The sequence below is a fragment of the Mesoplodon bidens genome (genome assembly GCF_964165515.1).
Source record: "Mesoplodon bidens genome assembly, chromosome: 14".
NCBI classification, from domain to species: domain Eukaryota; kingdom Metazoa; phylum Chordata; class Mammalia; order Artiodactyla; family Ziphiidae; genus Mesoplodon; species Mesoplodon bidens.
Genome location: NC_138170.1, coordinates 66704897 through 66732680, shown reverse-complemented (window position 1 = coordinate 66732680; position 27784 = coordinate 66704897). Strand labels below are relative to the sequence as shown.

Sequence of the window (27784 nt, the reverse complement as noted above, 5' to 3'; positions counted from 1 at the left end):
CAAATCTCAAATCCACCTCGGGATATTTATGGGATAAAAACGCAGGGCAGTCCGAGGCATGGGGGATGTGGGGGATGTGGGGGATAGATGACTGGAGAGAAGAAACAGGTGAGGTAATCACTCTGAGCAGGTGCAACTAAGCTCCATGCTTCTTCAGGGGACACATGCTTCTTCATGGGATGCATGTTCAGAAAATGGTAGTGTTAACATGTTCTGGGCCCTCTGACGTCAGAAGGTCACTGATGGGACACTCAACACACGCCCAGTTGGAGGTCTCAACCAGTCTTGTCCAGTTGGAGCTCGAGCCAGTGAACAGCTGACTCCAAGTCCCTGAAACACAACTTGGGCAAACATCTTATTGTTTAGGCCATGGAATGCTTGGAGGACATGCAAGTTTTTTTAAAAACAATTAAAGGGAGCTTGATCAGTGAAGGCAGGTTACAGTTCATTATTTGTTAAGCAAGTTGTAGTTTAAGGTATCTAATGGATGACAACACTTGGTTTCAAAAATATACCCATTTATTCGTTGCAGATGCCTTTAGAAACAGGTGTCAACATTTTGGAGGACACGCTGGCAGTATGACTCAAGAAACCTAAAAGTGTTTGTGTCTTTTGACTGAATAATCTTACTTCGTGGAATAAATCCCAGATAAATAACTTGGTAGAAAAAGTTAAGCATGGTTGCAGGCACATGTTTGATAACAGAGCATTCTTCTGATTCTGGGGGCAAAATATGGAAATGTGTAAGTTCTTTTGAAGAAATAAGCTTTTTCCTGACTTCGAGTTATGGAGGAGTTTATCATGTGTGACCTTATAGGCAGGGGACATTTTATAGGAGCATCATGTCTTCCACTAAGGAACAGGGACAGTTGGTGCCCCAAGGACAACCATTCAATACCTGGAAAGCCTAGGTGGGCCCTGATTCACTCTGTAGCAGTGAATCAGCACCTTGACTAAGAGGTTTCTAAATCAGGGTTTGCAGTCTGGGGAGGCCCCTTCAGGGATTCCCTGAGGGAAGAGGGATGCCCTGAATATGATACAGGCAGTGAGGACCTTTCTAGACCAAAGTTCCTATGACTCCTAAGAAGGGAAAGTCATGCTTAATGTCATGCTCAGGGAGAGAAACAATGAGACAGAAGGCTTTGTTGCTGGCTATGGCAGCAGGTTGGGCTGGACTGGCTTCCAGAGGACAGCCTCGCACCAAAGAGGGGACACAGGGGCGGGAGGCTGCCCTCCACGCAGTCCCAGCCCGACTGATGGGCAGCTGTCTCCAGAGTCACCGCCTGTGTCCCCCCCCCCCAGGAAACAGAATGGCTGCTAGGCCTGCTTTGTCTTCCTGTCTGAGCCAAGTCGCCTCAGGGGACAGCAGGTTTGCAGGCAGCTTAGGTATCTGGCTTGTTGCAAAGTTTATTTTTGTTTTGTTTTGTTTTTACACTGAAAAGGTAAACCAGGGTCATTTTTTGAAGGGCTCTCATTTGTTTATTTTCATTACCTGCAAGGAATTGGGTGGAAAGGAGGTGTCTTTAAATGCTCAGTGACAGGAGCCCTTTTCTTAGGGCAGATGTGGCAGGGAAAGGTCTGGTAAGAGTGCCATGTGGAAGTTTTGAGGTTCATCTGGGTCCTTAAATCCAAGCGTTCCCCCTTTGGACCTGATTTTCTTCAGATCAAAGTGATTCCATCAATCTTTGGGAATAAATCTGGTCTCATATCCCTCGTGTGAGCTTTAGAATTGCCTTGACCTTGGGTTTGCCCTTCCCTGACACGGAACTTCTCATTTGGGAGAGTTTACTTTTTTCCTGGTGGGTGATGTGTTGGGGAAGTCAGAGAATGGACAAAAAAATTCCCAGGAAGCTCTGGAAACTCTACACTTGTGTGTGGGAAACTAGGGTCTAGATGGGGCTTTTGTTACGATCATCTCTGTTGAGGGGGGATGGGGGTTGGAGAGGGGAAGGCACAGGCCAGCGTGAGCCTGGGCATCTTTGTCCCGTGTCCCCCGTCCCCACCCACACTCAGAACATTTCTCCTTCCACAGCAAAGACACGTGACGAGCAGCATGGACCAGCTGACGAGAATGCTGGACTACCTGCATCAGGAGGTGAGGTTGGCAGCCCCCTCAGCTTGGTGGGACCAGGCACCCGGAGCTCCCTCACGGGCACCTGCAGCACCCGGGAGAAGCTGCGCTTCCGTGGGTTGGTGGGACCGGTTCTGGTTTCTTCCGAATGGCCGCCACCAGGACGGGGAAATGGACTCCCAGGAGGGAGACCAAGACCCCAGGGAAAGGGAAGGCTCTGGAGTGCTTTTGATGAAAACACGGGTCACAGATAGAGCTCTTCACTCGTGCAAAGGATATTACTAAGAGAGGCCCCTGGGGAGGAGGGAGGAAACAGCCCTGTTCCTCCCTGGGGTCTCTGTGACCCTCTCTTTCCTGAGGCCCGGCTCTGTGTCTGGGGCAGTGATGGCCTGGAGCCTGCAGGGACCTTGAGAACTCTCAAGGCTTCCCTAAGTGACTAGTGTGAGCACTGCAGGTCCTGGAAATCCCAGGGAAGCTCAGGGTTCTCACCTTCCCCGTCTTGCCCTAGGGAGGAAGAGGGCCCACAGTCCCATTACCACTGGGTCTTGCTGCCCTGTGTTGGGGAGGTGCCCTGCCCACCATGAGGGGCGGTGAATGACACATTTCTGGATGGCGCAGCCGTCAGAGCTGACAGCTTCGAACTGACCCCAACCAACCATGTCCCAAAGGGCCTGCCTGTTTAACCAAGGAGAGTCCCGTCATGTTCAACCAGACCCCAAACTAGGCTCAAACCAGGGGTTCCAGAGAGGCCGCAGGGCAGGGACTTTACAGATGCTCGTCTTGCCCCTCGTATCCCCCTAGGTCCCCAAAGCATTTGTGAACCTGGTGGATCTCTCCGAGGCTCTGAGGGGCTCGCATCAGGGGACTCCGCTCAGGTAAGAAGGGAAGTGGAAAGGGACCAGCATTTGTCAACTGGTGCCACACACCAGGCACTGCGTGGGGCACCTCACGTGCATCAACTGATCCAAGGCGTGGAGTCGGAGAGAGACAAAGCGCCGAGTGTGAGATCACACAGCCAGCGGGGGCAGTCAGGCTGCGGAAGGGGCCCTCTGCCGCGCTGTTTTGGGGACTGAGTTAAAGGATGAAATATGCAGCCTGGTTGACGTAGTGACAGGTGCCCTACCCCCACCAGAGTGACTTGAGAGTTTAAAAACCAGCTTGGGCAAAACAGCTGTAAGCCAAGAAGTATTATTTCCAGAAATTGGAAAGACAATTTCGTCTAATTGTTTTTTATTTTCACACAACTTGATTCCCATGTATTTCTGAGATTTTTCAGAGAATTTAAACTTTCTGAACCCAGATCCTGAGATTTCTGACTTGGCATGTGGAAAAGGAGTTCACGTGGATAAAGTCAGGGCAGGGGCGTCGTAGGTGGTGGCAACAGAAAGGAGAGGACAGTGCGGAGAGGATGGGGGGGTTGAAGAGGAAGGAAGGCGAAGGAAGGGCTCAGAGCAGGGGAGGGGAGAACAGGAGGTGGGTTTCTGGGGAAGGAGCAGTGAGGGAGGCGGTGCATCAGGAGATGAAGTGAGAGGGAGCGTCTCCATAACGCACCCTTTTTTCTCCCCAACGTGTGCTTCCTTCCTTCCTTCTCCTGGGCCGTCTAAGACTTCCGACTTCCCCTTCCCCGGCTCCCAAAGCAACTCCCAGTGCCCCCAGCCCCACGTTCCTCCAAGAGTGAGTCTAAACGGCCCCACGCGGCATCCACGCTCACTTCTCGCTTGTTTTAACCTGCAGTCCCACGGCCGAACCCTGCAGGTGCTCAGGGGAGACCTCGCGGCTGTCCAAGGTTGTGACCCAGTGGGCCTATCAGGTGAGCGCACTCTGGGACACTGCCTGTTGGCTCACGGGGGCAGGTGGTCATGAGAACAGGGGTGGTGGGAGCAGTTAGGGTGCATGTTTGCTGATGTAGGACCCCACCAGCTGAAGTCAGAACTGAAAGTCAGGAGCGAAAGACAGCAGCTACTCTTGCGTCACTTCCAGGTGCTGACTTGATTTTCCTGCATGTAAAGTGGGAACTGCCGTACTGGTGGAATGCGGGGGGAGTGGATGGAAGTGGAGGGTGGTGGTGGTACCTACAGTAAAAGATGCTGAAGAATTCTGCAGATCGTTCCGAGATGCTTTCGGTCGTCATCACCCCTTCTGCCGCTGCATCTGTGGCTGGTGGACGGGTTTGCCTGGACTAGGCTTATGCCCAGACTGCAGCCCGGACTACGGTCTGGCTGCTGAAGATGTGCGTCTAGTTTACAGGAGAGACCCCAAGACAGTGTCTGTGGCTCAGCGGAAGCCTCCATCCCCACCAGCAAACAGTGCAAAGCACGGTTCCCATTGACATGTGTTTACATGATGATTTTTATCTAAGAAGCAGTTTTGTATGAGAAGTTTTCTATATGAAGCTGTATGTCATTTCTATTGCTTTGGACATGACATTTTTTGAGTGGTTAATAGCACATCCCTCTACAGAACTCAGCCCTTGAAGAGAGAGTGGGGACCCTAGCTACATACTGGGCTGGCGTATACTTCTTGAGCTCCCAGAGAATAGTTCTCAGGTCTTACCTGATGCTGGACTTCAGAGGAAAATGAAAACCTGATTTAGTTCATCAAAGGGCCCTGAAGTGTGAGATGAGAGGGAGCTTCCCAGTAGCATGTGATTCAGAAGAGCATGGGTGGGTGATTCTGACCGGGGGGGGGCTCCTGGGAACTCCCTGGTGTGAGGATGGGGCAGGCTGAGCCTCGCTGGTGCTCCTTTCTTCAGGAAACCTGGGAACAGCTCCTGGCCTCCAGCAAGTACAACGAGCAGAAGTCCTTCGCAGTGGTTTTCCAGCCTTTCTTCTACGAGACAGCCCTGCCGCCACCCTCGGTGAGTGAGGGCCTGGCCCACACCCCCTCCCTCCCCCTCCCCCTCCCCCTCCCCTGCCCTCTCCTCCCAACCCAGTTGAGCTTCACCGAGCCCAGGATGTGTAGTCTCGGGGGAAATGCTGCAGTGTTCTCTTATACTTTTTGGACAACTTCCCCGTGGGGTTGGATAGCCCCGTGAGGAAGGTTCCGAGACGCAGAGCCGCCCAGAGGTAAAGAGCATGGACTCCAGCCAGACGGCTTCTGGCTTTGGGATGGGCCGGCTGTGTGACCTTGGGCAAGTTGTTTGAACTCTCTGTGCTTTGGTTCCTCATCTGTGAAATCAGGGCCGTTATTAACATTCCGCCTGCTAGAGTGGTTGTCAGGATGATTAAATACATGTGAGGACCTTAGAGCGGCGCCTGGTTCTTGGCAGCCTGCAGTATCTCTCAGCTATGGTGACTCTTCAGGGTGGAATTTCCAGGCACCACACTGCACTCCTCCCCCTGCAGGCACCTCCACATCTATCCCTGCAAGGGAGGGTACTTTGAGTTGTTTCCTCACCCAGGTCACTGGGCAAACGCCCCTTACCCCTGGGGTGCCGTGCAGACCACAAGCGCTGTGGTGGGTGCACACGTGCTCAGCTCAGCAAGGTCTCTGACGCCTCTGGGGTTTCAGCACTGTACATCTGGGACAGCCCCTCCCTCCAGGCTCCTGGCTCCTGCTATTGGAGTCATTGTGTCCCTCCAGGACTTCAGTGATGTTTAATAGGAGGAGGAATATTAGTTGCCGTCCCCCTCTCCTACTCAGACCATACCTGAATCACTTCCCTGTCACCTCCTTCTGCTGTTTAGTTCGGTATGTACAACGCCACAATGACGAGGGGCGGCCAGAAGTGTGATGTGCCCCTATAGACCCTCACCTCCTAGCCTATAAGTCCCCGCCATTATTGATGGGGAGGGACTGAGAGATGGAATCTGGGTGCATCAGGACCCCCATCTCTGCCGGGAGAGCTTCAGAGTGTGCGGCAGGGCTGTCCCATCCCTGGGGGCACATGGGACTTCTCATCTGCTTCTCTTTCAGGGGGAGCGACCACTCCTGGATCCCACCGTCCTCGCCTTGACTCTCTGGAACAGCATGGTGAGTGGCTGGGGGTCCCGGGGCGCTGCCCTGCCAGCCTGGGGTTTAGTCTATGGGAGGAGAAGCAGGGCCTCGGCCGTCGTGCCCCATCTGCTCACGGCTCTGATGGAGGGGTTGAAGGACCCCAGCAGGACCCCAGGATGATGATTCTGGGCTATCAGGGGTCCCTCCCACATCCAGTGACAGCCCATCTGGGACCACCTGGGAGTTTCACCTCCTCTTCCCGGAAGCTGGGCTGCAGCCCTGACAGTGAGCACGGCTCCGTGGGCAGCCTCAGTCCTGCTCTTTCCGGACGCAGGAACGTTTCCTTGGCATCTGTCTGGGAGACCTCACTTGGAGCGGGGCACTAGGGAGAAGGCTTGCGTAGCAACCTGGTCCAGCTCTCCCTCATTTTACACTTAAGTTTCCAATGCCCAGGGTGGTGCCTGGGGTGAGTGTGGAGTGATGAAGACCTGGGTTCAAAGCTCTCACAAGCTGTGTGAACTTAGGGTCTCAGCTCCCTTCCTGTGAAACCCCCGAGCCAACACGTGGAGAGTGTAGAGCTCCCTCCCAGCCCACAGCGAGTATTCACCCTGGGTGGCCCTTCTTACTCTGACTGTGACGGGCTTCCCCCAGACTCTGAAGGTCCCCCAGGGCTGTCTGGGATTAGTCCGTGGATGGAATGTTCCGTCAAAACTTTGAACCTCTCCAGAGCACCAGACAAAGACCTGATTTTGCCATTTATTTTTTTCCCATCCAAACTGTCCTAGAATTCCAGTGACAGCAACTTGGTTTTCTTCTTCCTTGCATTAGAAAAATTTCTCTCCATCTCCTCAAACTGAGGTGCTGTGCTGAGTCCTATGAGCAGCTGTAGTTAGGTGTGCGGTGGCCAGTAAGACAGCAGGGGGGGCAGGGGCCGGCCCAGGCAGCCCGGATTGATGGAGTCACACTAGCCTTCGGAGAAGGCATTTGATTTCTTTGAACGAGGACCCTTGTTGGTGGGCCTGACCCCTGAGCAGTCAGGCCCCAGAAAACCACTTTGCTGTTCATCTCCCTCCACCCTCTCTCTGGGGAAGGAGGGCTGATTCTTCCAGCTCAGCCAAACCTCTCTCCTCCTCTGTTACCTTTCTCCCAAGCAACAAAAGAAAGCCTAGAGGGTGCCTACCCTACGCTGGGTCCGAGGAAGATACAGGAGACACACCAGATGGCCTAGCGAATAGCCGGAAGGGCACGGCAGGAACAGGGTCATGCCCTGGACAGAGCACCCAGAAGGGATCTGGGCCAGAGGCCAGGACAGCCCCACGAGGGTGGGACTGGAATTGGCTTTGTCGGCCTGGGCTGGGGGGAAATATGGCAGAGGAGGTGCGGCTGGCATTCCCAGGCAAGAGGAGCTGTGTGAACAGAATAAAATGCACTAGCAAGGGGTGGTGGGAGAGGAACGGGATAAGGAGGCCCCACGAATGAATGAAGTGCCCTGTGCAATCAGACAGGCACACGGCACGCACAGCGTCCTGAAACCCACTCGAGGGTGAGGATGGGCAGGTGCCCAGAGGGCAACAGAAGGTCTCATACTCAAGGCCAAAGGACTGGGACCCAGTAGGTGTTCCAGGGGCTTTGGGGAGGAGGCGGCTTTCCTAGGTGGGCAGTTACCTGCCCAACCAACCAGCAGTCATTTCCCAGGGAGAGGCCTCGAGGTCCCTGTAGCCAAGCCAGCGAGGAGGGAAGCGTGTTCCCTGGCTTCCTCTTGGGCAAAATGCCAGACCATCCCACGGCTCCTGAGTGAGCACAGCTGCCAGAACACATGGACAGCTCCTGCAGGTTAATTTATAAGAAATTGCGAAGGTAACAGGTTAGGGGAAAGGGCACTGGGTAAGGAGCCAGAAAACCTGGGTTCTGAGTCCAGCTGTGCTTTTGGTTGTTTCTTGAGGTGAGTCCTGTAGTCTTTCTGGGCCCCATTTTCTCTATTTGCCAGCCTCAGAGGACCTTGGAAAATATAGGAGCCATTCACCCTTGGGTTCCCTCCTGTGTCCTCCCAGGGACATGGGGAGGCCAGGAGCCTCCCTGCCCCCACCTCTGTGTGCCTCTGTGGTGTTGGGCTTAACTGCGACTACAGAGGTAAAAGCCAGCTATGTCCGTCATGCCCACATTTGCAGACACACAAGAGCCCCGAGTGAGGCCCACCCTCTTACATGGGGAGCAGAGAGGGGCCAGCAGAATCGCTGTGACCAGAGGGGCCCAGCTTCTACCGCTTCTCTGCTTGGCCTCGACCTAGGACACAGCAATGGTGGCGACCGTGCAGGGCCACACAGTGTCTGCTCCCCGGGCCAAGTCCCGAGGTGTGCGTAAGCTCTGAGGGCCAGTGAAGGAAAACCACACACACATGCACGCAGACATCGTGAGCGGCCCTGCTTCGGAAACACCTGGCTGCACGAGCCACCCAGATGGAAGCGGAGCTCCTGGCACGAAGCAGAGGAGGATTTTGTGTTTGGGACGTAGTTCATTCCCTGGCCCCTTCCTGCCTCCTCAATAACTTCTGATAATTCTTATGTAACCGTAGTGTTGATGAGACCCACCTGTGGGGACTCAATTGCCAGGTCCAGCGGTCACGGCCCCCCACCTTATTCCCAGCCCTGCGCTAGTGCCAGAGCCGCAGGGCGAGGTGAGAAGGGCTTGCAGTCAAGCGGGACTCTTGCGAGCATGTCTAAGGTCATCCCCCGACCGCTGCTGCGCTCCAGTTCATCTCGGGGGGCAGGGAGGCTGTGCAGAATAGATGTGAGCAATTAAAGGGCTGAAGAGTGGAGCAAGAGGACAAGACCAGTGTCCCCAGGGTGTGTGCAGGCGTGTGCGGTGCAGGGTGGTGGATGGGGGGACACGCAAAGGGTCATTTGATATAGCCGAGTCATTTTCCATCCTGAGGATGGAGGATCAGAGCGTGTGTAAAGGGGATGAATGACAGCAGGAAGGATGGAGGTGATGGATAAAGAGACATTTAGGACAAGGTTCTTAGTGCAAATGGGTTTATTGGGAAAACCTATGAATTTTCCTTTGGAGTCCTTAAAAAATAAGGTTCTGTTATATCCATTCGACTAAAATGATCACAACGTGGCTTTCTCAACATTTCTTTCCAGATTCTATTATTGATTAAATTCTTGAAAGATTGGAGAAGAGAGTCAGGCCACTGCGACCTTGGGCCACCAACTCAGGCCCACTGAGCACTCCCTTTCAGAGTGGCCCTGAAAGTTCTGGGTTGGAATCCCATACTTAGGAGTGTCCACCATCAGAATAAAACTGAAAGGAGATGGGGAGTGCAGTTCCTCCTCCACCCACTGAGCAGAAGGTTGCCACTCCTTTTACAGAAGGTTAATTACACCCTCTTATCTGACCCTGTCCCTTTGGGTGAAGGAAGGTTACCTGAGAAGGTAAAGTTCTTTCCCTGCTTCTTGTTTGCTGGGCACGGATGCCGGGATGAGACATTGCTGAGGAATCTAAACGGCTCGTGGAAGATGGCAGACCCGTGACGGAGCCAGATGGAGGGCTCCATCCTGTAGCCTCCTGCCTCTTTTGTCCCCCGTCAAGGTCTGTGGGAGGGGAGCAGAGGGGAGAGGAGGGACCCGGTGACCTAGGAGCCCAGCTCCTCTGGGCAGCAGGGCTGGCAGCAAACATGAGGTCCCCAAACAGTAGAAGACGGCGCGTGCAAGAGAAAATCTGTGATCTCTCAAAGCCACTGTATTTTTCTGTTAAGTGTTTACAAATGTATAATGAACATTTAAAAATAACAGAAGGGACTTAAAATCCTTACTCCGTTGAATTCTCCAACCGCCTTCATTTTTCGATCTTCCCTCCAATGCTTTTACCTGAGCCGATCCTGTGCTGCTCTCTCTGGCGGGTACCCCATACACTTTTTGTCCATGTTGTTAGATAGGCTTCAGTTATCATTTAAGTAGCTGCCTCTATCAGCCACTGGTACCACTATCACTGTTCCTGAGTTGCTAGACACTCTAGTTGTCAGCGTAGCGCCGTGCTATGTCCCATGTCACTGTACCTCTGTGTCCCAGGTAAAGACATGGGGCTTGCCAGGTGACAGAGGGTTTCATTCATTCCCTGCTGGTTTACATGAGAGACATTTATTTGCCCTTCCTTTGCATTCCTACTCTCCTCTCTGGGAAATTTAATCAGGGAGCTGGCCAGTGGCAGGGCAGCAAGGAGGGGGATGCGACATCAAGCTGAATAACTGGCTCCTGGGTGATCAGGTAGCCAGTGACCCTATGAGAGCGATTTGGTGGAATCTGGACATCCATGTCCTTGTGTCAACTCAGCCTCCCTGGTGTTCAGTTTCCCCTGTAACAGGAGGGGTGGGCTGGGAATCAGTGGTTCCTCTCCCGCAGTGGGCCTCAACTTGAGCATGCATCAGAATCCCTGGAGGGCTTGATAAAGCACAGGGAGCTGGACCCCACCCCAGAGTTGCGGGCTGGGAATTTGCCATTTCTAACGTGTTCCCAGGTGATGCTGATGCTGCCCGCCCAGGGTCACACTCTGAGAAACACTGAGCTAATGAGCCTTTCTCAGTGGTACCCTAGGATGCCGCCACCCGTGTAAGACTTTTCGGTTCTAAACATCACCTTCTTTTCTAGATGGAGCCAACAGGACAGAAAGATGAGCCATTCAGTGCAAAAGAGAGAAGGCCAGTGAAATGTCCCTCTCAGGTAAGCAAGGACTGGAAGGGGCGGGGGGGCGGGGGGCGGCATCTCCTGCTGAGTTGGGGAGAAAGGTGGGGTCACAAAGCAGGGGGCTTTGCTGTGAAGTGGGTCTTACCTGGTTGAGACATTAGCCCGTTAGAGTCTCGGGTCTGTTCTTCTGGGCCTGGGCACCCCTAAGGTTTATACCTGTGGGCCAGGAGAGCTGTTTTAACAGAACTGAGGCCCCTTCCGTGCTTGCAGAGGCCATAGGAGCAAAGCTACAGCTCGCTTGGCCCCAAATGCTAAGATGCGTATCTTAAATATGTGCGTAATATATAGTAGGTATAGAGTTAATGTTGCTGAATAAATTAATGAAAAAATAACTGAATGTAAATGAATAGAATTCTTTTTTATCACTTAATGCTAGTCAAATTTTTGGCTTTATTGATGAATTGGTAAGTTTTTGTTACCAGGCTGTAAGAACTGTATAATTCACCCTCTTTTCCTCTTTGCCTTGGCTCTCAGGAAACTTAAGATTAGGTTCTCTTTTCATGGAAATATACCTACTTTGCCTGTTGGCATGAACCTCGGGTAGAGAGCAAAAGATGCTGACTGCTGCAAATGGGAAATTTCAAAATGTTAATGAGCTCCTTCAGGGAACTAATGGGCAGTACAGAGAAGAAAAGCCAGAGAATGTTTCTCTCATCCTTTAAAGGATGGTATGAATGTTTCAGATTGGCCAAAGCCATTGCTGGGTGATAAAAGTTGGTGATTATAGGATACAGATTTCTGGATCGTGGTTACAACGCATTACCTTTCTCTGCAGGAGAATCCCTATCTGTTCACCTACAGGAACAGCAACTATCTGCCCAGGTTGCTAAAATCCCATGCGAAGTTTGAGGTATGGAGAGGTTTTTCTGTGATTGACAAACATGCAAATGAACCCGGGGCCATACCTTGCTGAGTCTTTTGAAGCTTCCAGGGCAGTTCTTTGTGTTCTGGACCCCCATGGGTAGGTTGGAGGAGAGTGAAGGAGCACATGTGTGGCTGTCCCCTTGGTGCTTGAAGCAGGGCTGCCCTCCAGCTCCGTCTTTAAAATGGCCTCAGCAACCAGCATCCCATGGCTTCACGGGGTGTGTTGGGGGGCTCAGCACTGCCTGTTCCCCGTCTATTTTGATGCGAGACAAGAATTTCAGGCCCTCCCCAAATCTCTGACAAGTCCTTTAAAACTCATCTGAGCCCTTAATCTGAAGAGAAAGTCCAGAAAAGGCAGGGAAATGGGGTGAAGTCTGAAAGCTGTCAGCATGGAGACCAGAAAGCCTCAGCTGTCAGCCACACCTTAGGGGCTGCCTCACACACGTCTTGCTTATGACGTATGAGTCTTTTTCTGATACTTCCTGTCAAGATTAGATAGGGCACTCCGCACTCCTCTGAGGATGCAAGAAACACTTGAAGGTTGTCCTCCTTCTCAGAGGACTGGGGACCAATATGGGTTGAGACGAATTTGGTGGTGGTCCCAGCACCACCCCTGCCTCCCTATTGGATAAAAGAGGGTGCGATTTACTCCCAGTAGTATAGGCAAAGCTGATGGCCTGGGCCTGCACCACAAAGCCCAAGAGATACAGCGTAAAAGGCTTGATTTATCAGCTTGTCCTGAGCTTTCTAACTAATATCACAGCAGTAAGGATACATCTGAGAGACAACATGGTGCCGTGATTTGAGAGAGCTGGCTCGGGGTTCAAATCCAGACTCTTGCACTTACTGGCTCTGTGTCAGGGGGACTTAACACCTCTCTGTGCCTTAGTTTTTCAAATCTGGGAAATGGTGATAGTCATAGTACTACCTAATAGAGTTATTAAGTTGTAATAAGTTATTAAGTATAAGGCACATATAGCAGTATCTGGCATGCCATGAGTTTTATAGTAGAGGGAGCAATGCATATCTTCAGGATACATTTACTGAATACCAGCTGTGTCCCATTAGGATGCAAGCTCCATGAGGGCGGGGACTCAGAGCAGGTACCTAGTCACTATTAGCCGAATAAGTAAATGGGTGGGCAGGTGGGTGGGTGGATGGGGACCAGGCATAGGAGATAAAAACACAAATATGTTGCTTGTCCCAAAGAACTCAGTCTAGTGGAGTCAACCAGCAGTGATAGCACAATGTAAAAAGTGCTGTAAGGTTTCCACGGGGTGTTCTGGGAGCACAGCGGAAGAACAAATGACAGGCAGGAGAGAGTTGAGAAGGTTTCCCCAAGAGTACCCATGACCTCAGCCTGAGGGTGACAAAAGTCAAGCCAGGTGGGTGGGAATGAGGGAAACGGAGGGAGGGAAAGGGAAAGAAAGAGCAGAGGTAGGTGTGGAGGGACAGAGAGTCAGACGGATGGTTTGGAATGTCGGGGGCTTCCTAACCGTGCTGAGGAGGATGGACTTTATGCTGATGGTAGTACAGAGTAGAAATATGCTTATTCAACCAACAAGTGTTTATTGAGCATCTACTGTGAAGCGTTCTAGGCTCTGGACATACAAGAAGCAAAATGGATGAAAATTCCTGCTTTCACTGAGAATTTGGGCAAGGGAGTGATTTTTATATTGAGAGAGAAAGAGTCCTCTGAATGGATTCAGAAGGCTGGGGAGGAAGCCCACAGGCCGGCAGCAGTGACGATGGTGAACAGGGCCATGTTCCAGGAAGAAGGGACGAGGCCTGAACTTAGCCTGAGGCTGAGGGACTGGGGAAGGGGGGCTGGCTTGGGAACATCTGGGAAAGGGTGTTGTGGACACTCAGATGTGAGTGTTGAAGGAGAGGGAGAAATCCTACATGATGCTTAGGTTTCTGTACTAAGTGATATCTTCCAAAATAGAGGCCCACTTCTCACCCAGTTTCTTAGGTTGCAAGATCCATTTCTTCTTATTTCTCCGTGTGTCTCATTTTAGGTGAGAGAAGGAACGGAAATCAGGTGTCCTGACAAGGATCCCTCTGACACGATCCCCACATCAGGTACGCGGCTTGAGTCAAGTGATTTTTAAACTCATTTGAGGTCTAAAACCATCAATGTACGAGCAGCCTTAAGATGACAGGGGCTTTCCACACAATCTGAGATACACCTGAGAAGTTTTCAAGGCCATACAGCTCTGTATGTATACTTGTAAGTTCATGCCTGTGTTTGATTATTCTTTAAAATATGATAACATTATCAGAAAGCATTTATTGAGCATTAACTCTGTGCCAGGCCATGCTCTGCAAAGGGCCCAGTGTCAGGTGAGTGAGCTGATGTCATTGTCCCTGCTGGGAAGCCTTGATGAGGTGAACTTATCCTCTGAAAAATAAAACTACCTTTAAGCAGGAAGCAAAAGTAACCAGTCCAAGCTCCGGGTCAGAGCCATATGCAGAGTGCACTCAAACGCTGGAAAGTGTGCCATCTTACAGACGTGCCATTTTCACTGCTTCTCTGTGTTTCCAAGATGACTGGTGCTGGGCCATGAAAATGAGGCTCATGGAACATTCTAGGCAGAGACCTTCCCAAAGAGGGGCTGCCTAAGGGCTGAAACTTTTCCTCCAGGTGAGCCAACCTCTGAGTAATGGCTCTGTGCACATGATCATGGGAGGTCACGGGAGAGCCGTGTGGTGGCCCACGTGACTCACAACCTCAGCCCAGGAGCATTTCTGCAACAGTGCGATAGGTTCTCATGCTTGGTCCTGGAGGGTGACTCATTTGTTCATTGATTCGTTCACTTGTTCACGCATCTATTAGATGATTGTTGAATGCCTCTTATGTGCCTGCCAGGATGGAAAGTGAAGTTTGAAGATGTTGCAGTGTGCAAATCTTTGTAGTCACATTGTCTCCTTTTGCTGAGTATTAGTAGAACAAGTTTAAGTGTCAGCCCGCCCTTCATCCCTGTCTTAGCTCTACACGCTCAAATCTAGCCAAATGATGCGCAAGTAAGTTAAAAATCTTCTCACCAAAACTTCGGTGTGTAACTGGTTCTTGACTAAGTTGCAGAATAATGGAATAGGTGATGAAAAAGTCTTACAGTGCTTCCCCAGTGGCGCAGTGGTTAAGAATCCCCCTGCCAATGCAGGGGACATGGGTTCGAGTCCTGGTCCGGGAAGATCCCACATGCCACAGAGCAACTAAGCCCGTGTACCACAACTACTGAGCCTGTGTGCCACAGCTACTGAAGCCCGCGTGCCTAGAGCCTGTGCTCCGCAACAAGAGAAGCCACCGCAATGAGAAGCCCGCACACCTCAACTAGAGAAGGCCCTCACGTAGCAACAAAGACCCAATGCAGCCAAAAAATAAATAAATAAAATAAAAGTCTTTTTTTTTTTTGGCTGTACTGGTTCTTCATTTCTCTGCGAGGGCTTTCTCTAGTTGCGGCAAGCGGGGGCCCCTCTTCATCGCGGTGCGTGGGCCTCTCACTATCACGGCCTTTCCTGTTGCGGAGCACAGGCTCCAGACGCGCAGGCTCAGTAGTTGTGGCTCACGGGCCTAGTTGCTCCACGGCATGTGGGATCCTCCCAGACCAGGGCTCGAACCCGTGTCCCCTGCATTAGCAGGCAGATTCTCAACCACTGCGCCACCAGGTAAGCCCCTGGCAGGAGTTCTTTAGACCCAACCAAGTTGTCAATTACTTGCCGCGCAGTCTTAATTTGGATGTTTGGTGGTCGTCTGGGTGGATCTTTTCAAGTCCAAAGAGATAGAGCAATAGGAGAATGAGAAAGACTGAGGGGGAAAAGCCTTGGCCTCAGTGCGCTTCTTCATGGCCAGAGAACTGGTCTCTGCCAGATCCTGCAGGCGATGTCAGCTGGCACTTAACAGGCTACTTGAATCTACATGGCTCAGGATAAGTCCCAGCCACCCTTTAGAGGGGAGCCATAGCCCAATAGGCGGATTGAGATTATGGCCTTTGAGGCCCCGCATTGGGTGCCAGAAAAGATGTTGCAGGAAAGAGAGTGGGGTGTGAGAGGATGGTCACATCCCAAGTCATGTCTGAGTCCCTGGGATGGCTGCCAAGTGTGGGTTCTTGGCTTTGTGCAGGCAAGAATTCAAGAGCAAGACATAGTAAAGTGAAAGAAGGTTTATTCAGGGAGATACACACTCCATAGACAGAGTGTGGGCCATCTTGGAAGGCAAGAGGCCAAAAGTCTTTTTTTAAAAAGACACACACACACACACACACACACACACACTCTCTCTCTCTCTCTCTCTCTCTCTCTCTCTCTCTCTCTCTCTTTAGACTTTTTCCCCCGTACTTAGTGACAGCCCCTTCCTATTGGTTAGTTTACTAGCAGAACTTCAGTAGCAGAAACAAATTGTTAGCTTCATATGTAGGCCCTCCAACAGCAAAACCTCAAAGAAGTATGTATGTATAGAGAGAGGGAGGGGGGAATTTGAATGATTTAACAGCCACATACTCTTTACAGTGAAATGATACCATCCTCCTTTAATCTTATCATTCTGAAAGGATGGTGTGTAAAGATTTTGCAATCTGTCTAGATTATGTTCCCTTCATGACAGTGATAACCAACCAATCCATTAGAGCATATCTGAACATCTGAAAGCCAATAAAATGTGAATCTCTTCTTTATTCCTTGACCCTGAAGATTATCTTGTTTATTGGCACTTGAAGATGTAAGCACAAGAAATCTCGAGACCTTGAGATCTTAGATACTCTGCTGATAGAAGCTGTTTGGATAAGCAGATGGATAGATTTATGCCTCCTTGATCTAACCAAGTGGGCCTGGGACCAAAACATCAGCACTGGCCAACTGGGTGGCAGCTGGGCTAATGTTGGGCCTGCACCTCTGAGTCCCCTGAAAAGTGTCTTCAGAAAAATGGCAACAACTAACGGGACAAAAACAAAAAACACATTTCATTACTGCGCTTGATCTATGATTGGACATTTTAATCATACTTGTGGCTGTCAGGGTGGGAAAAAGACTTAGCACAGGGTCACGTTATTATTACCCTTGATGATCGTCATACTGGTGAGGTCGTTCACTCTTCTGGAGATCATGTTGGCAATTTCTAATTGAGATGAAGGCATCTGACCCATACTTGTAAGAGCAGATCATCTTATCTTTACAACCGCAGTGACTCAGCACATGGTAGGAGCCTGATGAACGGTGTTGAACTCATCTTAATTATGGAGTATTTCTACTTCAGCAAATCAAAAATTCCCAGAGTTGAAAACGATCTTAAAAACCAACTGGACCAAAGTGCCTTCTGTTAAGACAACTTTTCACTAAGACTCTCTTATAAAATAACTGTTTTATCTTCAGAGTTATTTTCAAAAATCTTCTTTGTAGTCCCCTTTTCTAGTGTCTCTCTCAAACCAACCCACAGATACACCTAGCTAATGAAAAGTGATAATTTCAAAATAAGATACTGCCTTCATCAACAGGTCATGGCCCCTGGCAGCCTGGGTGCCTCACGCTCACTCCATTCAGAGCCCACAGGTGATGAACCTCTTCTACTGATCCATGGGGCTTGGGATGAGATATACAGAGCTGATGTAAGTAATTTTTATTACCAATCGCTATTTGGTAGCATGAATAAATGAATGCACACATGCATGCTTCCAATTTTTCCCTTCTGATCAGTGCATACATGCAATTTACTGAGTGCTACCTCCTGTGGACTTTATAACTTCATAAGTACTTACATCATTTCATATTACTTCATGGCCCTGTCCCTAACATAGTTGGGATAACTAAGAAAAATATGCTGGGCCTGGTAGATGACTTAAGGTTCTCCCAGTGAGAAAAGGAGTAGCATTTTGTAAACAGAAGAGTGGCAATAAAGAGCCAGAGGGCACATGGCTCATTGGCTATCCATTGAAGCTGGCTATCTTGAAGTCAAGCTGCTAATTCCTTGCAGAGGGGAAAATTCATAGTATTTGAAAATAGGAGTCCACAGAGCTAATGCTATGCCACTGTCACCAGTAGTATCAATTAGAACAGTTCATTTATTTTAAGCTATTGATTCCTTTCTAAGTCCCTGATGTCACTTATTTTACCCATTTGGCTAAAATGAGCTATTCAAGCGCTGATATGAAAAATGCCCTAGTGACCACTAGGGGTTTCACTTCATTGTGAATCAGCTGTGTACTGTCCAGTGTACGTCCTGAAACCGTTTCTATAGTCACCACCTGCTCATGAGTCTTGTGGCCTAACCTAGCCTGTGACTAGGAAGTAGTCACGCCCCACAGGGAATAACAGCCTGTCTGTCCCCTCGGCGTGACCAGCCTACTGAACAAGTTCAAACTCACCCTCAAGACACTCAGATGAATGTATTTCTCTTCCCTGCAGTTTCCACCATTTAAAGCTTTGAGAGCTGTAGTCTCTGACACAGAGCCACTTCCTTAGCCTTTAATTCAACTGAGCTCCTATTGTGTGCCAGGCACATATTTCTTCACATAAACTTATGCCAAAGCACTTCAAAGACAGAAACAAGGCCCAACCTGTGCCAGCAGTTTACCACCATTGCAGAAGTCCTTATATAAGTCCCTAAAATCTGAGAGCAAACGGGTTGGGCAGCCCTAGCTGACAGTCGAGAGAAAGTTGGTTTTTCAGATTATGGCCCCAGGTTTAAGTTGTTGGGTTACACAAGACAAAACTCCCAAGTGTCAAGTCTTTTTCCTGCTGTTCCTTTTCATGTCCAGGGGGCAGTTTCCCCATTCTATACTCTAGTCAACCATTTTCTGTCTATTCATGATCTTTTATCATAGTTTGGATGGCCTTCTGATAAGAGGCCCCTTCTGTAAAAATCTTGATGAGTGAATGATGTGTTTATCAACTGCTTTCAAGGTGGTGGACAGTTTGTACCAGAAAATGTTTAGCTAATCAGCCCACACAAATTTAATCTTATCTCTAAAGAGTTCTTTCCCCAAGGAGAGCAATTGCTAAAGTGCTTTGCTGTGGTTCCAGGCTGTGTCTTTATCATATATGATAATATTAACAAAGCTCAAATCAAGGTCTCCAGAATGTCAAACCAATGAAATGTGTGTTGGGTTCTATTTGAATAAGATCCCAGATGAGTCAAACTCCTCCCCTCTAGACTTGGTTCATTTGGTTTATTATCTCTTACAGGTCATTCCTTACAGAATGACCAACAGGAAACCACCCCTCCCAACATACCTACCCATCTATCTACACGTATACACACACACACGTAGATGTGGACATACATGAGCGCACGCATATATGTGTGTTTCCTTTCTGCCTGCTACAAATTTAGGAGACAGGAATAGCCAGTTTCAGCTTCCCCTTTAGCAAACTGCAATGTGCTTTCAAAGCAAATCTATCCATCTCTTCCACATTTTACCAGCCCTAAAGATTTCCCCTAACCTTGACACACCAGTTAGTGTTCACAGAATTCACTGTATTACACATTATGGCAACAAGAATACGGTGATTGACTGTCGCCATCAAGAGCTAAAATAAACTGTCTAGAGTTGAGGGGAGGAGGTCTTATTTTCCATTTTGTTGCCTTTTTTACCCAGAGCCTCATTTCTTTGAGAAGAGGTCATTTGAAAGTTCTCAGGCTTGGCCCCACCGATGTGTGCTAATGTGTGCAGCTGGCTTTGTGATTTGATAATATTCTTCCAACCACATAGCCTTGGGCCCACCCCAGACCTACTAAATCAGGAACTCTGAGGGTGGCAACCAACCATCTGTGTTTTAACAAGCTCTCCAGATGATTCTGATGCATGCTCGAATTTGAAGACCACTAATCTCTATATTTTGCATGTACACATTCACAGCTATGCATGTGTTAGTTTGCATGCTGTCATGGGGAAGAGGCAGGGACTTTTACTTTTCCAATGAGAGGAAATCCTCAGTGGGAGCAGCAGTCCCACATCTGCAGACAGCATGGAAGTCAGGTAGACAAGATGTCTCCATGGAAGGAGACAAGACCTAGAGATCTCTTTGAACATTGTTCCCACTGACTGTTAACACAGCTTCCCATGCAGGGGTGATCATACACCATGATTTGGATGTTGATGAGTGAAGCAGGCTATATGTAGCCCGCTGGTGTCGAAAGCATCTTGTTCTCTGTGTTTTACTGCCCTCATTATAGAGTGACTTGGTAAAGAAGGGCTGTCGAGAGAGCCTCCTGGCAGACAGATTTCAGTTTATCCATCTTAAGCAGTGGCCCACTGAAATGATGGGTTTCTTTCCCCACTGAAGTAGTGGGTCACCCCGTGGTACAAATGCTATATTAGACTTCTTCCAAGGCTGAAAGGTAATCGACAAGTTACTGCAACATCGTGCCTCTAGAGACCACGAAAGGCACGTCTGAGGAAAGATGGAGCTGTGTCAAAGTTGGAGTGACTATGGGAGGAGGTGCCCCAGGGGAGTGGGAGGTGAACTTGTGATTTGAGGGGACAGAGCCACATATGGCAGAAGGAATTTAAGTGTGATTCCCAAAATGCACTTGGATTCATGTCCGTATGTATATAAGGGAAAGGGGTAGATAGATATAGGACAGGCGTATATATGCAAGTAAATATATATATGTATATGTATGTGTGTATGTGTGTGTATATATGTGTAATATTCATGTTAAGCTCCTAACTTGTTAGCCAGGCATAAAAGGTCTTTGGACCTAACATACATTTCCAATGTTATATTTTTTAAATTGAAGTTTGGTTGATTTACAGTGTTGTGTTAATTTCTGCTATACAGCAAAGTGATTCAGTTATACATATATATATATATATATATAGATCGATACATTCTTTTTTTAATATTCTTTTCCATTATGGTTTATCATAAGTTATTGAATGGTCCTCTGTGCTATACAGTAGGACCTTGTTGTTTATCCATTCCATATATTGTATAATAGCTTACATCTGCTAACCCCCAACCTCCCACTCCATCCCTCCACCAACGCCTGCCCTCTTCGCAACCACAAGTCTGTTCTCTATGTCCATGAGGCTGTTTCTGTTTCGTAGATAGGTTCATTTGTGTCATATTCTAGATTCCACATATAAGTGATATCATATGGTATTTGTCTTTCTCTTTCTGACTTACTTCACTTAGTATGATAATCTCTGGTTGTATCCATGTTGCTGCAAATGGCATTAGTTCATTCTTTTTATGGCTGAGTAGTATTCCATTGTATATATGTACCACATCTTCTTTATCCATTCATCTATCGATGGACATTTAGTTTGTTTCCATGTCTTGGCTATTGTGAATAGTGCTGCTATGAACATGGGGGTGCATGTATCTTTTCAAATTAGAGTTTTGTCTGGATATTTGCCCAGGAGTGGGATTGCTGGATCATATGGTAATTGTATTTTTTGTTTTCTGAGGAACCTCCATACTGTTTTCCACAGTGGATGCACCAACTTACATTCCCACCATATGTATAGGAGGGTTCCCTTTTCTCCACATCCTCTCCAGCATTTGTTATTTGTAGACTTTTTAATGGTGGCCGTTCTGACCGGTGTGGGTTGGTACCTAATTGTACCATTTGATTTTGTATTTCTCTAATAATTAGCGATATTGAGCATCTTTTCATGTGCCTATTGGCCATTTGTATTTCTTCTTTGGAGAAATGTGTATTTAGGTCTTATGCCCATTTTTTTGACTGGGTTGTTTGTTTTTTGTTGTTGAGTTGTATGAACTATTTGTATATTGTATATTTTGGAAATTAAGTCCTTGTTGGATGCGTCGTTTGCAAATATTTTCTCCCATTCTGTAGGTTGTTTTTTCATTTTGTTTATGGTTCCAGTGTTATTTCTTGTTAGTCTCCTTCCCATGCCCTTCACTTAAGTCAAACTGTACCACCATCTGTTCTTTATGGACGTCACATGATTTACCACACCGCATCCTTATCTCATCATATCCTGAGTTCAGACATGACCTTCTCCATGTAGCCTGCTTTAAACTCTCCTCCCCCACCACACACACACCTCTGAGGGTAAATCATCCCTCCAGCTCCTGAACCTCTTATCACTTTATTACCTCTCATAGTATTCATCAGCCTATAAATTATTATAGCTATGGATGTTTCTCATTCCCTGCTTATCCTGCGGGCTTCCTGAGCACATTCTCCATTTCTGACCACTGTTTTGTCCCCAGGGCTCCCAGCCACTGCTCAGTGGCCAATATGTTTGTCATACAAGTAAGTAGCTGCTTAGCCACATCATAGCACATGCCTAAACTCAAGAGATAAAATAGTAGCAGGCTATGGAAAACAGTTTGGGGTTTCATCAAAAAGCTAAACATAGGATTACCCTATGGCCCACCAAGTTCCACTCCTTGGTATATACCCAAAATAATTCAAAACAGGCATTCAAATAAAGACTTGTATATGAATGTTCATAGCAGCACTATATACAATACCCAAAAGATGGGACCAACCCAAATGTCCATCAACAGATGAAGGAATAGAAAAATGTGGCATATCCACACAATGGAATATTAGTCATAAGAAAAAGTGAAGTACTGGCACCTGCTACAACGTGGGTGAACCTTGAAAATATTAGGCAAAGTGGGGGAAGCCAGACACACAGGTCACATTTTATGATTCCATTTACATGAAATATCCAGAATAGGTAAATCCATAGAGAGAAAGCAGATAGTGATTGTCATGGGCTGGCAGGAGTGAGGAATGACTGCTTAGTGGGTACAGGTCTCTTCTGGGGGTGATGAAAATGTTTTGGAACTAGATAGAGGTCATGGTTGCACAACATTGAGAATGTATGAAGTGGCACTGAATTGTTGACTTTAAAATGGTTAATTTTATGTTATGTGAATGTCACCTTGATAGTGGTTGTCATAGTGTTTTTAAAAAACAGTAGTATAAAGGCATTTCCCTTTTCACTTCATAAAAACCGAGTTGATTTTTTTCTAATAAGATGGTATAATATTTTATCCCAACTATCAACAGATCCTAGAATGGATGAAGTATGCATTTCACCTCCACCACAGTCCCCTCCTTACTCCCAGATCATGTCGCCAGGGGCTGTTTCACGCCCTGAGAGTAACTGCCCACCTGCGGCATCAGGTTCACCCAACATCGGCAGACACCTCTCCGAAAGTGGGGCCACCTTCCAGCTCCCGAGCCCTGTGTCCAGGCGCCCCAAGGAGGAGACTGGCAGTCAGGCTCCACGGCTGCTACTGCAGAGCTTTAGGACAAGGATGGCCTTTTAATATCTTTGTCCAAGCTGAATTGTTCTATTTTGTCTCAGTTTTCCTGGAAGATGCTCCTTTGTTTTCAGAGGAGACAGGAAGCTCACCTTCTGTTTATCTTTGCTTTCAGTTCACAGGCTGAAGCTGGCTGACATCAAGGTCATCGGAGCCCTGGGTGACTCGCTCACGGTGAGTTACTGACAGGGGAAGGAAGGGGCAGGAGAGGAGAAGACCTTGGTTAATAGGAGAATCTCACTCCTGGACCTGAAGCGTTGCCATCTCTGGTCCCAACCTCAGTCCCTCCCTACCTCCATGCCCACCCTGGAATCCAGCATTCCCTGCCCATCGTGTTTCCCCACCTCCTTTCTAACCTCATCCTTCCTCTCCTAACATGGGAACGAAGGAGAGAACAGGAAGTGGGGGGACCCCAGAAGGAGCCCCTGAAATGAAAGTAACCCAGCCCAAACCGCACAGCCTGTCAGTGGTGGGGTGTAGGGCCCCTTCAAAGACCCGGTGCTTTGTTTTGTCCGTGTAGGAAAGCGAAGGGAAGGTCCCAAGGGCAATGGGATGATGGGACAGGAACGAGTGCTAATGGGGGAGGGGTGAGAAAACCGGGGTCAGTGGAAGAGACGGAGGTACTAACGATGACCCAGCCCGTGTCTGCAGGTGGCCTGTGGTGACCTCCCAGGCCCAGCAAAAAGCTATCCAGAAAAAGCAGAATCAGGTCCTTAGAGAGCCAGGGTAGGGGGGCTCTGAAGCTCACGAACTTCAGGTCCACAGCAACTCATTACAGAGGAGTCCGGCTGCTGTTCTCTGGATCAGTAGAATCGAGGGCCTCCAGCTGAATTTTCCCCCAAATACCAGCTGACACCTTTCATGTCTGTGGCCTCTTCACATTGATATGATCTCACTCAATATCCTCAACGAAATCCTGGGCCATATGACTGTCCTCAAACTGAAACCAACAAAGGAGGTGAAGCTGGTTGAAGCGAGGTGAGTACCGCAGCCAATAGCTTGTAACTGCTGGGTGAGGACAGGACTCCCAGGTCCTGACTCTGAGGCCAGAATTCTGTGCCTGCCCTGTAGCCAGCTCCTCCGTGACCCCTCAGGTACTCTTCACCCCGAAGGCCCTGTGGCTCCTAACCTTCTGGGAAGGACAGGCAGGCTGATCCTCAGCACGGCTCATCCCAACCACTTCCTGCTGGGTGTGGCCTGATATGGCCTCCCCCACCCACCCCCACCCCCGGTCTCTTTGAAGATGCTCTTGGGGGATACGGAGTCATCAAGAATCCACACAGCTGGAAATGCCCTGGCCATCCAGTGGTTAGGACTCAGCGCTTTCACCACTGTGGCCCAGGTTCTATCCCTGGTCCGGGAACTAAGATCCCAGGAGCTGCGGCGTGGCCAAACAAACAAACAAACAAAAAAAACCAGAATCATCCCAGCTGTTCAGGACTACCTGGGTGGGCAGCAAGGCTCCTCCCCCCCGAGGCCAGCCTTCCCCACAGGCTGCCTGGGAGGCTAGCCCTTGGCATGACCTTTGGAATGGCTCTGCTGGGAAATAACATGCTTTAGGCAAGGGACATGCACCTGCAGAGTGTGTCAGGGTGTGGTTTTAAAAGACCCTGCTCTTTCTTTAGCTGAGGAGTAGGTACGTGGCGTTTCATTTTAATTTTTCCAATTGTACATATGTGAGACCTATTCATATCAAAGGATTACAGGATACTTCCCTTTCTGATACAGTTCACAGCTTTTCAAAAATGAGGAAAATGGGGCCCTGAAATGTGTCCTCTGGAAAACTGTACACTGCAGTATAATTTTCAGAGCGCTTCTGCCAGCCTAGGGTCCGGGCAGGGTTTCTTAGAGTGAGGCCGCCCTTGGAGGGCCCCAGAATTCCCAGTGGGAACTAGCACTCGTTTCTGATGAGGCAGGATGCAGGTCAAGACATGGTGCTATCAAGACGCTAGATTCTAAAGTGCCGGACATTCCAGCCCGGCCACGACAAGAACACAGACCCTCTGGCGAGCAGGCAAGGAAATCACCCCCTTGTGGTTCCCTTTCAGGCAGGTAATGGAGCCGGGTCCAAGCCTGGGGACGTCCTGGATGTCTTAACTCAGTATCGAGGTCTGTCCTGGAGGTGAGTGCAGGCGTGGCAACGCCCAGAGACGCCCCGTCGCAGGGCAGGGGAGGACCCCTGAGCATGTAGAAAACAAGTTCTCTAGCAGAAGGATGAGTCAACCTAGTGCTTTTCCATGAGAAATTTCTAGGTTTAATTTAAGGAAGGTATTTATCAGCTTCCCCAAACCAGGCATTCCCCCAAAACAAGCCAGGACCTGAGCAGGAGGAGTTTAGGGGAAAAACTACTCAGACATTTGGGTTGGAAAAGTTTGGGCTTGCATTTCTCCCTCTGGGCAGTCACCTCAGCAGGAGGCAGCAGCCTTCAGAACCCGGGTTGTGTAGGAGCCCCAGCTGCCCGCTCTGTGTGACCTTGGGTAAGTTATTCAACCTCTCTGAGCTGGTCTCATCTTTGACGCAGAGACGATAATACTGCCTTAGCATTGTTGCAAGGCTTACAGAGAATTTAAATGCCCAGCACAGTGCCTGACACAAAGGTAGGTATAAATGGTAGCTGGGATCATTATTAAAGGGCCTTCATTTTACAGATGATGAAGCACGGCTCAGAGAGGGCAAGTAACCTGTCCAAGATCACACAGTCAGATGGTAAGAGAGCAAAAAGTAGAGTAGATGACCCCTGACCCCTAATCCAGCACATCCCCCATCATGTATATTTCATGCAGGCTTGTTCCTGCTCTGCCTGTAATCAAACCCAGGCTGCCACAGGCTGTGGTGAGCTCCTGCTTCACCTCTGCTATGAAAGCCCAGCTCATGCCAAGCGGGAGAGGGCAGGTTCGCTGTTCCCTCAACCTGGAATCCAGCATCTCTGGCACCAGCTTGAACCTGAGCGTTGAATCCCTGGCATCCTCCCTGTCGATGATACACAGAGTTAAACTCCAGACGTTTTGAGAACCTTTGAAATGTTCCCAGACGTACTTGGCAGAGAATGAGGGGATATGGAAAAGTAGGGAATCCAATCAACTCTGGAATGCTGCTTATTTTCATGCCTAGAAACCCATCCAACTTTGATTTCCTTGGAATTTTAGAAGCGGCTCAAAAGATGGGTTGCTCTCTAGAAGATACCCTTTAAAAACCAGGTTTTCCCCAAGCCGAACAGGACGAGAAACATGAAGGCAAACTTTTTTTTTTTTAATAATAATAATAATGCACAGCTGCAGTGGCTACTCGGCGCTGGGCTGGGCTCTGCATCCAAGGAAGGGCCATTTCCCCTTTGGAAGATGGGGCTGAAGAGGCCCACTTAATTCCCCTGCCTCAAGGTCAAAGCTCAAAGTTAAAAAACAAAAGTCAGCCGTGACGGTTTAAGCCAGTTTTTTGTTTGGACGTTCTGGTTTGTGGGGCAAAGGAGAGAGAAGTTGCTGTATTCTGGCTTTTCAGTTTTTATACAAAAGTAATGAGGAAAGGGCAAGCCCCAAGCCCCCAGGGTGTTTCTCTGAAGGAGCAAGTTCTGTCTTGGTGGTGTCTGAGGTGTTTCAGCGTCGCTGGCAGTTTTAACCTTCATTTTCTTTCTTGTCCCCACGACGACGCAGTGCGGGCGGCGATCAGAACCTCAGCAGCGTCACCACCTTGCCCAGTGAGTACGCAATCCCGGGGGTCCGGGGCGGGCTCGCCGCAGCCCTGCGCGTTTCTGCAGCTCCCCCTGGCGGCGGCCGCGGGCTTGGCAGGGAACCGGGCGGCAGGAGACAGCCGCGTTCGGCAGGGGGCGCTGCTTCCCCGAGGCGGTCGCCCTGCTCTGTTGCTTGAGAGAGACTAAAGCCTTTTTTTTTTTTTTTTTTTTTTATAAGAGAAACTGTATTTGTCCGAGGAAGGAAGAGAGTAAGAGGGAAAGAACGCTCAGGCCAACTCTTAGTGCAAGTTATTATTAAGAAATGATTGAAGAAGGAAATAAAGGAAACCCATGTTTGCTTTGCCTGTCATCCAGAGCAGAGCACCTTTCTGGGAGGCGTTGATCTAGGCTTGGGCTGTATTAGGCACCACTGCATACAAAGACGTTGAGTTCCTGGTGTTGGTTTAGGAAACGCTGCTATTGCAGCAGTGATGATGAAATTACCTTGTTCGGGCTGTGCAAACACAGCCATATTTGGGGTGCAACCTTTTCTTTAAATTACTTCATCAACAACCTGTTCGGAATGATTTTTTTTAAGCCTGACTACATTCTTTGAATGGTCTTATTCATCTTCTTATTCTCCTTAGTGCAGGCACAGTGCTTGTTCTTAAAGTACGGGTACAAAAAATGTTACAATTGAATTATTTTCCCTTAAAATCTTCTGGCTAACGATTTTGCCTGAGAGGAATTTAATCGGTCCCATTCTCATTTACTTTTCTCGTAATTATCCCTCTGTAATATATCTTTAGCAGCTAAAAAATTATTTGAGCTTTAAGTCACCAAGACTTTGATGATAAAGGGGGTTTGATCACCACATGGGCAGAACTGGTTGGACTTCATGTGTGTTATCTGTTCTTGCTGTTTGCAAATCCTGTTGATTTTAAGTAAGTACAGTTCTGTGGCACAAGTACTTCCCATCTTCCTTATTTCTAGGTCTACACACAAGAGCTATAAATAAGCTCCGCCATCTCTAGGAGATGATTTGGGTTGCTTTTGTGAATGTAATTGGGCTATGAGCTGGGCCAGCATACATAACAACTTGCTGGGCTCTCTGATTCCCACACTATTGTGGTTGATAACATGATTGGAAATCATCTGACTCAAGATCTTTCACTAAAATGATTTATAAAATATTAAGACAGCATCATCTGGGTGGACGCCCGACACGCTTAGCCCAGCAGTGGAACATTGCCTGTTCAG

General features: G+C 48.8%; 1 protein-coding gene across 1 annotated transcript in view; it reads left to right on the top strand.

The window, feature by feature from the left end:
• PLB1 (phospholipase B1) overlaps positions 1–27784 on the top strand; it is a 173436-nt gene that overhangs the window by 84611 nt on the left and 61041 nt on the right. The window contains exons 13-23 of the mRNA XM_081253804.1: positions 2033–2095; positions 2873–2946; positions 3806–3881; positions 4824–4928; positions 5987–6043; positions 10654–10725; positions 11525–11599; positions 13632–13695; positions 22976–23034; positions 24909–24982; positions 26508–26551. Coding sequence (XP_081109930.1) covers positions 2033–2095; positions 2873–2946; positions 3806–3881; positions 4824–4928; positions 5987–6043; positions 10654–10725; positions 11525–11599; positions 13632–13695; positions 22976–23034; positions 24909–24982; positions 26508–26551 — 763 coding nt within the window. The remainder of the gene's footprint in view (positions 1–2032; positions 2096–2872; positions 2947–3805; positions 3882–4823; positions 4929–5986; positions 6044–10653; positions 10726–11524; positions 11600–13631; positions 13696–22975; positions 23035–24908; positions 24983–26507; positions 26552–27784) is intronic.